This window comes from Triticum urartu, chromosome 7A (assembly GCF_056163025.1).
Source record: "Triticum urartu cultivar PI428250 chromosome 7A, HENAU_Tu73, whole genome shotgun sequence".
Classification (NCBI taxonomy): domain Eukaryota; kingdom Viridiplantae; phylum Streptophyta; class Magnoliopsida; order Poales; family Poaceae; genus Triticum; species Triticum urartu.
Window position 1 is genome coordinate 191,316,184 of NC_141879.1, and position 12,594 is coordinate 191,328,777.

Genomic DNA, 12,594 nt, shown 5'->3' on the forward strand with positions numbered 1-12,594 from the left:
CTTGTGCTTCAAAGGCAAGTTTTGGTCATGGACCCAAGGATAATTCTTCGATGTGCCATACCAATTGACTCAAACATAGGTGGCTACGGCCACCGCCCTCTCTTTGGAGAGGTGGTGTCTCGTGGTTGTTTCGTTTGTCGTGTGCCTTTCTGGCTTTGTGTGTTGCGTGGTCCTGTGGTGTCGTGTTGGCTTGGAGTGTTTGTGCAAAGGTCCAGTTTTTCGTGTGCTCGAAACGTGCATCTTCTTGAGCTCATGGTACTACCGCGTCTGGCCGCGGTACTACCGCTTTGGGAGGCACAGTACTACCGCGCCACAACACGGTACTACCGCTTTGGTGCGGTACTTCGGAAGTACCGCGCCGGGCGGTACTACCACGTCGGGGCACGGTACTACCGCGCCGTCGAGGGAGCATGGGGGTTATGACTCGGGCAGGGGAGTTCCAACTCCCCATACCCATTCATTTGTCTCTCTCCCCACGTCTCTCTCTCTAGCTCAAGAACGGTGCCGGAGGCCCTCGCCGGATCTCCATCTCCGGCCACTCTCCTCGGATTCCAGCCGGTGGGATCATTCCCCACCACTCCCTCTTGCCATGGACCAAGGTTTTTCCCCAAATCCCTCCTTTTCTTGGTCGTTCTCTTGCTTCTAGGTTTTTGGGGAGAAACTTGTTGTTCTTGAGATTTTAGGCCAAATCTATGCAAGAGTAGGATGTAGGAGAGTCGTGATGCGTAGGAATCATACTTGATATGCTGTCTTATGGTAGCTTTGTCCAACCATAGTACCGCCATGGTTTCACGGGCTTTTCTCATATTTGAACCTGTTCAGATCTGACGCGGTGCGGTACTACCGTGTTTGATGTGCGGTACTACCGCTCTTGCGGTACTACCGCCAGTCAGGTGCGGTACTACCGTGCTAGCTCATGTGGTACTACCGCTCAACAGACGCGGTACTACCGCGCTAGCCGAGGCGCTAAGGTCGTACTACCGCTCCTAGACCCGGTACTACCGTGACCTTGCACAGTACTACCGCGTCTAAGAGCGGTACTACTATCTTAGCTTCGCAGCACTTGGCAGTACTACCGTAGGGATCAAATCTCTCTCTAGGCATTTATCATGTGTGCTTTCTGCTTGTTTCTCTTGCTTTGTTGTGGTCTTTGCATTAATCCATCTTGGCTGTTGTGGGTGTTTTGCGTTTTGTGTCTCAGGTGGTGGCTCTCGCCGTTCCAATCTCAGTCGTGACACTGGCTCCAAGTGTCTGCGCAACCCCCAAGATGAAGCCCCAGAGGGCTCCAATGCCCCCAAGTGCAATGTTAAGACCACTGCCAGCAAGCAAAAGGAACCTGCTAAGGGCATGGACGAGATTTCTGTCTCTGAGTATGTCGAACGCCGGAGGATCAATCCCTATGTGACTCCTCGGGCTGTGCTCAGAGGCACTGAGATGTTCTGGAACAAGCAACAGGTTATCATCTATCTGGATGTGATCAAGAGCAAGCAGAATACCTTCGTGGAGGTCAAGTGGATAGACATGCATCACATGCGGAAGGACAAGTTTCGTGACTATTTTGGAGAGGCTCTGGACTTGGTGGAGCAGTTTGCTATTGAGCCGGTGATCTCTTTTCACCATGACTATGACCCTGAGCTCATCTGTCAGTTCTTTGCCTCAGTGTACTTTCATCCCAGGGAGGAGGGGAGGATGACCTGGATGACCAATGGCCGTCAGCTGTCTGCTACATGGAAAGAGTTCATGGATCTGCTGCACATTCCTGATGACGGGCTTCACACCCCCGTTGGTGTTCGCCCCCATGCCAACTCTGAGTCTGCCAACAAGAACCTGCTTCAGCCTTTCCTTGTTGAGAAGGTGCTCCCCAATGGCAAGTCAACTTGGGTGTTAAACTCCTTTCTAGATATCATGCATCGCATCTTCCGCAACACTCTGTTCCCACGCATTGGCGACAAGGACAAGGTCCATGCATATCTAGTGGACATGTTGCTCCTGTGTGCAGAGGCACGTTGTTCTTAGACTCAGCCACTTGATGTCTCACACATCATGTGGTGTGAGCTTCGGTTTGCGGTTTTAACTCGCAAGGTACTTATTTATGGACCGTACCTGTTTCTGCTGCTCTCCACCACTTGGGAGAAGATGTACCTGGGGTGATGAGTTCCTTGCTCTAGACTGGATTCGCCATGAGTCCATCAGCCTCCGCGTCAAGCCCAACTGGGCCAACACCACTACCCGTGCTGAGGCCTCTTCTGCTAGGAGGGCTGCTGGTGAGGAGGAGGCTGCTGCTGCTGCTGAGAATGTTGCTGAGGACCGTGCTGCCAGGTCCACCACTCCTTCCTCTGAGCCGTCATGGGCCAAGAAGCTAAAGGACAAGATGAAGACTCTCTTCTGCATGCAGGCGAAGGGACAGTATAGGGCTCACGTGGCAGACAAGGAGAGTCGCCACCGTGACAAGAAGGTTATGAGGCTCTTTGGAGAGGATGTGTCTGGCGGGTCTGAGGACGTCATCACACCTGAGGCTGCCTGGATGTCAAAGCAGGGATACAAGTGGACCAGTTCAGAGGATGACTTCGAGGAGACTATCCCCGCCGCTGAGTCTGACGAGGAGCACGAGGAGCAGTGGGACGACTTCTCTGCCTGAGCCACCCTGTGTGTGTAGGTGTCCTCTCTGCCTTTTTGGCATCTCGATGCCAAAGGGGGAGAGAGTGTAGGGATTTGCGTTGTGTAGTGCTTGGCGCGTTTATTTGCTTTGTCTTTTGGACCTCGTTTGTGCTTGTTTGCTTTGTTTGCTCTTGTTTGGTTTGTGCTTTCGAGACCTTTCCTCATATGGTGTAAGACATATGCACTTTATCTATCGTAGTTAATGCACTTTATCTATCGTAGTTAACTTATGTGTGTGCTATCTTGTCTAGTGATAGATATGCCTTATCTCTATAATATAGGGGGAGCTGTGTTCCTAGTGTTCGTGTGCCGTGCAGTCCAAAGCACTCTTCTAGGTGGCACACATCTAGGGGGAGCCCGTCTATATTCTAGAGAGGAGGGGTTTGCATTTACTTAATTTTATTTTCCTTGTGCAAATCCCGTATTGTCATCAATCCACCAAAAAGGGGGAGATTGTAAGGGCATATTTATCCCTGAGTGTGTTGGTGATTGATGACAACGCATTTGCGGACTAATCGTGTGCCTTGAGTATTCCATACACTTCATTGCTAGGCACAAGACGATTGGGTGCCCCTCGAAGACTGATGAAGACGGCGTCTTTTCTACGTTTCTTTTTGGTGGATTTGAGTCGTAGGAAAGCCATACTATTAAGAGGGGGTCCGCGTTGGAAAGGTTTGGGTGGAATCATCACGTACACGTCTCCTTCTTGTCCCCTCCTTTTTCCTTGGAGCTTCCTCCGTTTTCTTGCCTCCCTTGTCTGGCTGCTGTGGTTGGTTGCAGTAGTACTGCTCACAGGAAAACGGTAGTACCGTAGGCATCCATGGTAGTACCGCGCAGAGGCGCGGTAGTACCGCAAGTGCCCACGGTAGTACCGCTCCCCTGGAGCCGCACTACCGCTGCCCACCAGGCTAGTGCCGCCCCTTTGCGGTAGTAGGGGCGGATGTAATTTTTTACATCCGCACCTACCGCGGTAGTACCGCTTTCGCCGAGCGGTAGTACCGCACTATGCAGTCAGGCAGTAGTACCGCCCCTCGGTAGTACTACTGTGTTGGGTTTTTGCTACTTCCGTTTCTTTGCGGAAGTAGGCACGGAAGTTCCCTTCCCCCTGATTGGGGTGTTTGCCTTGCGGTAGTACCGCATGGGGGGCGCGGTAGTACCGCGCGTGCGGAAGTACCGCCCCCAGCTCCTGCGCGTCCGTTTATCTTTTCTGTTGCTGGGGTTGCGGCAGTACCATGGGTCGGTACGGTAGTACCGCACAGCCGTGCGGTAGTACCGCTTGGTTGCAAGCAGTAGTACCGCGCGGCCTTGCGGTAGTACCGCTGGCTAGGCGTGGTAGTACCGCTGGCCGCGGGCTGGTTGATGGGTAACGGTTGAATCCTTTTCCCACACTATATAAGGGGCCCCCTTCTTCCCCGTTGACTTACCTCTTCCACCCCCAAGCTCCATTATTGCTCTAAGCTCTATTTTCGCCCGATCTCCCTTCCTAGCCGACCAAACTTGTTGATTTGCTCGGGAGTGGTTGAGAAGGCCTCGATCTACACTTCCACCAAGAGATATTTGATTCCCCCACTAATCCCTTGCGGATCTTGTTACTCTTGGGTCGGGTGTTTGAGCATCCTAGATGGTTGAGGTCACCGCGAAGCCATAGTCCATTGTGGTGAAGCTTCATGGTGTCGTTGGGAGCCTCCAATTGAGTTGTGGAGATTGCCCCAACCTAGTTTGTAAAGGCTCGGTCGCCGCCTCCAAGGGCACCAATAGTGGAATCACGACGTCTCGCATTGTGTGAGGGCGTGAGGAGAATACGGTGGCCCTAGTGGCTTCTTGGGGAGCATTGTGCCTCCACACCGCTCCAACGGAGACGTACTTTCTCTCAAAGGGAAGGAACTTTGGCAACACATCCTCGTCTCCACCGTCTCCACTCTTGGTTATCTCGTGCCTTTACTTGTGCAAGCTTATTTGTTTCATATATCTTGCTTGCTTGCGTTCCTATCCTTGTTGCATCATATAGGTTGCTCACCTAGTTGCATATCTAGACAACCTACTTTGATGCAAAGTTTAAATTGTTAAAGAAAAGCTAAAAATCGTTAGTTGCCTATTCACCCCCCCTCTAGTCAACCATATCGATCCTTTCAACCCCTTTAAGCTAACCCATTGCGATGGCTCCACGACTAAGTCCTTTCATAAGGACATCTGCCGTGACAAACCCACGACAGGTTTGAAAGAAGGAGTTGAGCTTCTCATACTCCCCCCCCCCCCAGTCGGATTGGACAACAATAATTTTGCTGTCAAACTTGCGTTCTACAAGTGCTTGAAAATTTTTGAACACTTGAAAAACATTGGATCTTTTCTTGAGAAGGTAAATCCAAGAAAATTTTCTATAGTCATCAATAAAGCTAACATAGTATATGTGTCGACCAACCGAGGTGGGGGCAGGACCCCAAACATCAGAGAATATCAATTGCAAAGGTTGAGTGGAAACACTAGTAGATATAGGGTAAGGTAATTGATGACATTTTGCTCTTTGGCAGGAATCACAAATAGTTTCAATATTTCGCTCACCAACAAATGGGAGCTTATTTTTCCTAAGCAAACGTTCAACCAAAGAAAAACATGCATGTCCTAAACGATCGTGCCATCGTGTGGACAAAAGCTTGATAGCACCACAAGCTTGTTTATTTGATCTTCTAAACTCCGGAATCAACGGGTAAAGCCCTCGAACACATCTACCTCAATAGAGAACTTTCCTCGTGGCCTGATCCTTGATCAAAAAGAAGAAAGGATGGAATTCAATGAATACATGATTATCAATGGTGATGCGATGAACGGAGAGAAGATTTTTGTTGGCACTAGGAACATGCAAAAAATTTCTAAGATGAATCTTGCGAGAAGGGGTACGTATAACCGAATGACCTATGTGACTTATCCTCATACCTGCACCACTTGCCGTGTGAATTTGGTCTTTGCCATGATATTTCTCACGAAGAGTCACCTTCTCAAGTTCTCCCGTGAGGTGGTTGGTAGCGCCGCTGTCAAGATACCAATTAGTATCAACGCCATATGACCCATCAGCGGTGGCAGCTACCTTGTCATCTTCATCAGAGGAGGCATCGTCTTCATCAAAGCGATACCAGCAGTCCTTGGCCGTGTGGCCAGGCTTGCCACAGATCTGGCAATGTACGGCATCAGGGCGTGATCTGCCCGAGCCGCCACCGCTGCCACCCCCGCCGCGACGGCCCCTGTTGTTGGTGAAGTTGGGACGTCCGCCGCGAGAGGAGTTGCTGGAGCCGCCACCACCTTGCTTGCCCTTGTGTCGAGGAGGACCGCGAGAGCGCGAGGAGTACCCGCCGCACCCACGAGTGGCGGCGTTGGCCGAAGACTTGAAGCCGCCGCCGGTGCTGTGAAACTGTGCCACACGCTGATCAAAGTTGCTCAGCATGGAGTACAACTCGTCGATGGAGACCGGCGTGACACGGGCATCGAGGGCGGAGACGAGAGGCTGGTAGTCCATATCCAGCCCATGCAGCAGGTAGGAGATGAGCTCATCGTCCTGGATGGGCTTGCCGGCCGCGGCGAGTTCATCGGCAAGGCCACGCATATGAGCGTAATATGCAGCAACCGATTGGGTGCCCTTCTGTGCATTGATCAAGGCAGTGCGAATATTGTTTACACGGCTCAAAGATTGAGAAGAAAACATGCCTGCAAGCGCCACCCAGAGGGCATGCGCGGTGGTGACCGTGGTCACCGCGATCAGCACTTCCTTGGAGAGGTTGTTGAGGAGGTAGCCGAGCACTTGTTGATCCTCCTTCACCCAGATGGGATGGAGAGGGTTGAGCTCAGACGACTCCTTGCCGTCCTTGTCCTTGGTGACGAGGAGGCGGGTGGGTTCCGACATCGTTCCATCGACGTAGCTGAAGAGCCCAGCTCCCCTCAGCTGCGGCGTAACCTGAGTTCCCCACAGGACGTAGTTCGTCCGGGAGAGCTTCTCCATGACCTGACCGAGATTGCTTGGGGCGGCGCTGGAGGAAGACATGGCTTGGGACTATGGAGCAGCTAGGGTTTGGAAGAGGAGGCTCTGTATACCATGTGCGAATAGGCGAAAGCGTCTTACCCATCGTGGGGGCGCTGTTGCGTGTTATAAAGGCCAGGGGCGCACCTCCCTGGATAGCGCATACAGCAGTTGAGATTACAAACTTGAGAAGAAAGAAAGAGGTAGAGATAAGGACTCTAGTTAAGATAAATGTCCTTCCTAACTACCTAACATATATGCGCAAGTAATGCAATCCTTCCACGCTACAACACACTATGTAATTGTGTTTAACAAGGACGAGTACGCCATGATAATCCAAAGAACAAAAAGATGGATTTAAATTTATAGAGCAACTCTAGGAAGATATTGTCTTGAAGAACGGAAGGTAAGAAAACAATAAAGCAAGCGATGAACCTGCAAAAATATCCTCCAAGTTATGCCTGAAAATCCATTGAATATATCCTTGATTGCATGTTTGTCTCTGTCGAGGTAGTGACTCTACGGGAAGGTTCTCCAAAAAATAGAGTAAGGTTGTTTTTCCTTTTTGAGAGTTCGATAGCAAACCTGCAATGCATCAAAAAGGGATAGAATTGATAAGAAAAGAAATCCTGCTATTTTATAGTTGAAGAACATGTTTCCATCGACAATAATACAAAAACATTGAAATTTGATGGTGTAAGGAAACTGCAGTGATATACTGAGCCATAAACTACTTTGCAATGATATACTGAACTATAAACCTGAAGCTCTACTTCGATGCCAATAAATTTATAATTGGAAAAGTAGGAAAATTAAATCATATGCTCTAAAACATATATATTGCAGAAACCGAAGCGTGAAGCACACTTCCTTGAAATTTGAACACAAGTGAACATTCATTTCTGTTGAGCCTACTATTTATCTACGCGGGAGCATGGATAAGAAAAGATAGAAATTTAGAAAATGTGTGCAAATTCACATATATTTTTTCTAAAATCCCAAGGTAGTGTGTTGGTCCACTGGTCTATCAGGATGGTGTATTCTCATATTCCAGGGAATATGAAGTTCATACAAAAAGAAAACATGGGACATACATGGGGACTGTCTTTAAGGCAAAGCAAGTAACTAATCAAGAAAGAAGCTTTGGACATTCCACTTTCCTGGAGTAAACATTGCAAAGTTCCCAGCTAGTACTTAGTATTTGACAATGGGACAAAAAATTAGCAATTAGCAGACTGCACAAGCACCAACTTACATGTATGAGGCCCTATTAAGTAAACATGATTGAAGGTTATTTACCTGCGCTCGACCAAGTTAGAGACAGTTTTAGTCCCAGTCACCTTAAAATAAATTTGTATGGAATTCTCTGTAGATATCTGAGAAGTGTTTATTTGCTGAAATAGGTTAAGCGGTTTAAAAGCTATGAACAGAATAACAAGCGACTCAGTAACTCAATTAAAGTTTCAGCTAAACTTAGAACTGGTTATTTAGGTTTTTGCTTGAGGAAAAATATTAATTTATTCATGAAATAGAGATTTAACCTTTTTTGCATGTAAGCTGATATATATTTTATGTACTGCAGGCAGTTTGTTTAAATCCACAAAACAGTCCCTTCAGTAGGTTAATGATGACGGTTTTTTTTGCGTATATTTCAATGATGAAAATTAATGACTAATTATGGTGCAAAATATCAACGTTCCTTCACTCTTTTGAACTGCAAGGCGTAATTTGCCCATCCAAGTTCAAATTTGAAAATGTGGGTTATGTTAAAACACAATAAGGTTTTGTTTGTGTCCAAACGTACTTTTTTATGATTGTACTTCTGAATCCCTGTATGAAAAACTTGCTCCACTTGCTACTTTGTCAGGCCCGAGTGGGTTGAGGCGCTAGCAATCGATCAAATTAAGAGATCAAATGAGGAAATCAGGCCTGAATCTGGATGTATTACTATAAAAGAGGAACTATAGTGTATATAGTGTATGTGTTCATAGCCAGATAGGCAAACTTGGAGAATAAGCATGAATGAATAGCCAGCCACAACCTGGCTGTTAAGTAGGTGTGCTGTCCCCGGCAACGGAGTGAAAGGGAACAGTTACTACATGGTAACGTTACAGTAGGGATCGGACGACTCGCGCGTTTTGTCTGAATCTTCAACAGTTAACTGAAGAAAGCTACACTGCTTCAGCAGGCGTGACACACTTACACATAGGCCTTTCAGATTATAAGTCGGCATTGGCATTGCGGTTATTGAAGATCTTCGCGTATAGATTTTGGATCAAAGTCAAGCATTTCGTATCGCCTTCATGTATACCAGTAAAAAATACAACTAAATCATGAGATTCATGCATAGTCAATGAAACTACAAAAGAAAGTCCGGAACTGTCAGAAAAGTTCAGACTTAAATGATCGACAAGTACAGAGTTTGCACTAAAAAGACAACTACTACATTGGCAATGTAAACTATTATCATTTGTACTGTAAAAAAGGTTAGAGAGAAAAGTTAATGAAGATGAGTCACATAAAACCTAGTCAGATCAGTCCCTCTACAGCATTGGCAATGCTCACTACATCTTTATAAACCTGGGTACTCCCTCCATTTTTGTATACAAGGCCACTATCTCAGATTACAGGTACTACTTGTTTGAGATAAAAATAACAAAAGGGATTTCAGAAAGGAGTTCCAAACATATAACATTGGAGGGTTAGGTTCAATTTAACCTCTTGTTCTTCCTGTACATGTGTGAATTAAGGAGTAAAAAGCACGGGAACAACAAAATTAAGGCACAAATTACACAGAACTATGGAGCTAAAGTACAGCTAGCTAGATCAAGGCATTGTTAAAAAAGACAACATAGTTCAGTAAGTCATGAACATAAATACTACAGAATTTGGAGATCAATTAGATACTGTAAATTCAGTTAGCAACAAGACAGACATATTGCACTTAGATTTCAAGGAAAAATATGACTACACCACACTGTAAATCATGAACACTGACACTGTAATAACTGTTTACTCCACACTGTAAATAGACAGAACAAATTTTCTTTTTTGCCACAACTTGAATCTGCTCTGCAACTTATGAACTTCTAGGTGTTCTACAGATTATCAAGAGTGGTGAAACAGTTTTAATTTACAAACATAGTTACTCCTACTACTTATCTGTGGTTGCCCAGATCATAAGTGCATCATGCTTGCTTATCTGAGCCTAATACAAAAAGATAAGAGCAGTTTTAACATGGTCCATCACAGGAAACAGAGCAGAAGAAGTACTGGTGCAGGAGCGAGTGCAAGGTTCAGAAAATCCATCACAGGAGCAAGAAGAACAACAACAGTTTTAGTACAGCTTGCATGAACAAGTGGAGCAAATTGCTCAGAGGTACATCCGTGGCGATCGTACATGGACGAACTAATACATCAGCCAGTGAGTATCCTCGTATACACTTTGAAAGCAATTTCAACATCGGACATAGTAGACACTTGCAGGCGAGAAGAAGTTGCTGTGCCCTCCAGCGTGAAGATTGGCCGCGGCATTGCACCTCTTCTCCTTCTCCAGCGCCTCTTCGGCCTTCCACGCTGCTTCAAATGGATCATGGAAGATGATCGGCGGCGGTGGCTTGTAAGTCCCCACGTCTTGGGCAATGGATGACTTGTCGTTCGTCGACTCTTCTGCTTCTTCATCGAGGAAGGTCCTAAGGAACTCCAGCTCGTCAGCTTCGAGCGGGACGATTTCTTCTGCAGCATCAGCGAAAAGCCCCTCTGGTTCCAAGTAGAAATTCTGTTCGATGCTGTTAGTAGCTCCGACCGGGAGATTTTCCTCCGCTTGTGACCCGAGAAGCTCATCGATTGTGCAACAGAACCGGGCCATGTCGTCGTCAGCTTCACGTACGTATTCATCCGGCAAGAAAACCGGTGCTGCAGCGGTGAACGACGATGTGGCAGGTGCCGGGACCGGGACGGCACCGCGCATCCTCTTCTTGGGGCTCGCCGGATGAGGCTCGGCGGCGGCAGCGGTCGCTGGCCTCTTCTGCGCGTGCGTGCTCTGGGTCACGGCCTCCGGTTGCGGTTGTTGAAGCTTGTACGCCTCCGATTCCTGTCGGGCCGCGTCAGGGGCATGCTGAGCCAAGTGCATCTTGCAGAAGACCTTCACCCCGTCGCTGACGGTGGCCTCCGGCAGCAGGCACCGGTACTCCTCCATGACCCAGCCCGTGGACTTGCCCTTCTTCTTGAAGGACAGGTTCTTGACCTCGCCGACCTTGACTCCCGCGTGGCAAATCTCCGTGGTCTTCTGGATGGTCCACGTGCCGGTGCCGGCGCCGCGCACGCTCTGGTACTTGCTCCCGTTCTTGCTCTTGCACGTGGTGAAGAAGAACCGGTCGCCGCTGCTCACGGCCTGCGGCACGGGCGCGTACCGGGCGGCCAGATCCTTGGGCTCGCAGCCGGAGATGTTGGCGCGGTGGATGAGCTTGTCGACGCCGTGCAGCGTCTCGCCGGAGAGGAGGCGTGGTAGGTAGTAGGTGACGGCGTCCACTTCCGTAGGGCTCAGCCGGTAGTGGTGGAAGACGTCGTCGACGTCGAGCCCCTCCATCCCGGTCGGCGGCTGCCCGATCTACTGCTAGGGTTCTAGCTAGGAAAGGGTGCTGTCGATCGAGGGCGGGCGGGAGAGGTTTGTCTGCGGGATCGGGAAGGTGTTGTGGGACGCGCAGGTGGTCTTTGCTGATATTTAAAGACGCTGGCGCGTCAGATTTCCTTATCTGAATCCGAAAATGTCCCCAGTTCAGTTTGCCGCTCCCGTTTGCTTTCATTTTCTGAAAATTTCCGTCAATCCGATCATGATACGGTCCTGAAGACGTGCCGTGCTGATTGTGATTCTTGATTCAGTTTGAGTAATACTAGCACATATGCCTGTGCCTTGTAACGAGAGACAAATTAGTGTGTACGTTGAAACATTCATCAACACGGCACCACAACATTCAAGCAATGCCATCCGGCAACGATGGGGGCGCAAGCCATGGTCTTAAACACATTATGAAAAATTGCTCAATTAGGGCGCTTGCTTTTCCCCATTAAAATCGGATTAGTAGTTTGAAAAAACAGTTTATTTCAGACTACTGGGCTTCGAAATGATTAAATATTGTGTGCCTTGCTTTCTTTTTCTTTTGCGCATCTTTTATTGGTATGACTAATTGCCCATAACATGCATCCGTCAGTCACCTCTCGAGGCTGCTCTACTTTTCCTCCAGATGCCTCGCTAATTTCTTTTCTTGTTCAGTAAACGCACCCTCTGTTGATGCCTCAGCAGCTTGTTAATTCTCGCAACTCATGCATATATAAGTTGATGTGATTTGTTATAAAAAAGTGACGTGGGACTATTAATCAGAAGAGCACAAATGTGGCATAGCTATTTTTTTTCTTCTAAATCACAAACATGATATAGCTCAATTTATGACACTAATAGGCTTTGGAGAGGACTCGCCAGCTCGAGACCATGATACGTCAACTTTTTTTCACTCCCTCGGAAGCCTAGCCATGTTGAGACTTTTGGCCCAGGTGACGTACTAAACGGGCTGAGCTTTTGGCCCAGGTAATATACGAAACGGGCTGAGGCTCGGGCTTCAAGCGACGTATGAAACAAATTTTAACGGACTGCATGGATTTTCCTACAAATAGTACCACCTTACTTATATATCTTAAATATAAAATCACCTAAGCGGAACGAAATCAAGAATATCACATTGTTTTAATAATAGGCATAGAGTATAGATATCTTTATCTTTATACCTAATATAATAAAGCAAATTGGGTTTCTTTCGTCCGTCATGTCATTTTTCAGAAAAGTCCCTCTATTTCAGACAATTCAACCCGCAGTCCTGTTTTAAGTTAAAACGAATCGTTATTTTTGTATTTTACACAAAAGTCCCTGTCTTTTT

The 12,594-nt window shown here is 47.6% G+C and overlaps 1 protein-coding gene across 1 annotated transcript; it reads right to left on the minus strand.

The window, feature by feature from the left end:
• Positions 1 to 10,121: 10,121 nt before the first annotated feature.
• On the minus strand, positions 10,122 to 11,305 carry LOC125518624 (uncharacterized). Its single transcript, XM_048683450.2, has one exon. The coding sequence runs from the start codon at positions 11,250 to 11,252 to the stop codon at positions 10,122 to 10,124; it is 1,131 nt and encodes a 376-aa protein (XP_048539407.2). The 5' UTR covers positions 11,253 to 11,305.
• Positions 11,306 to 12,594: the final 1,289 nt, after the last annotated feature.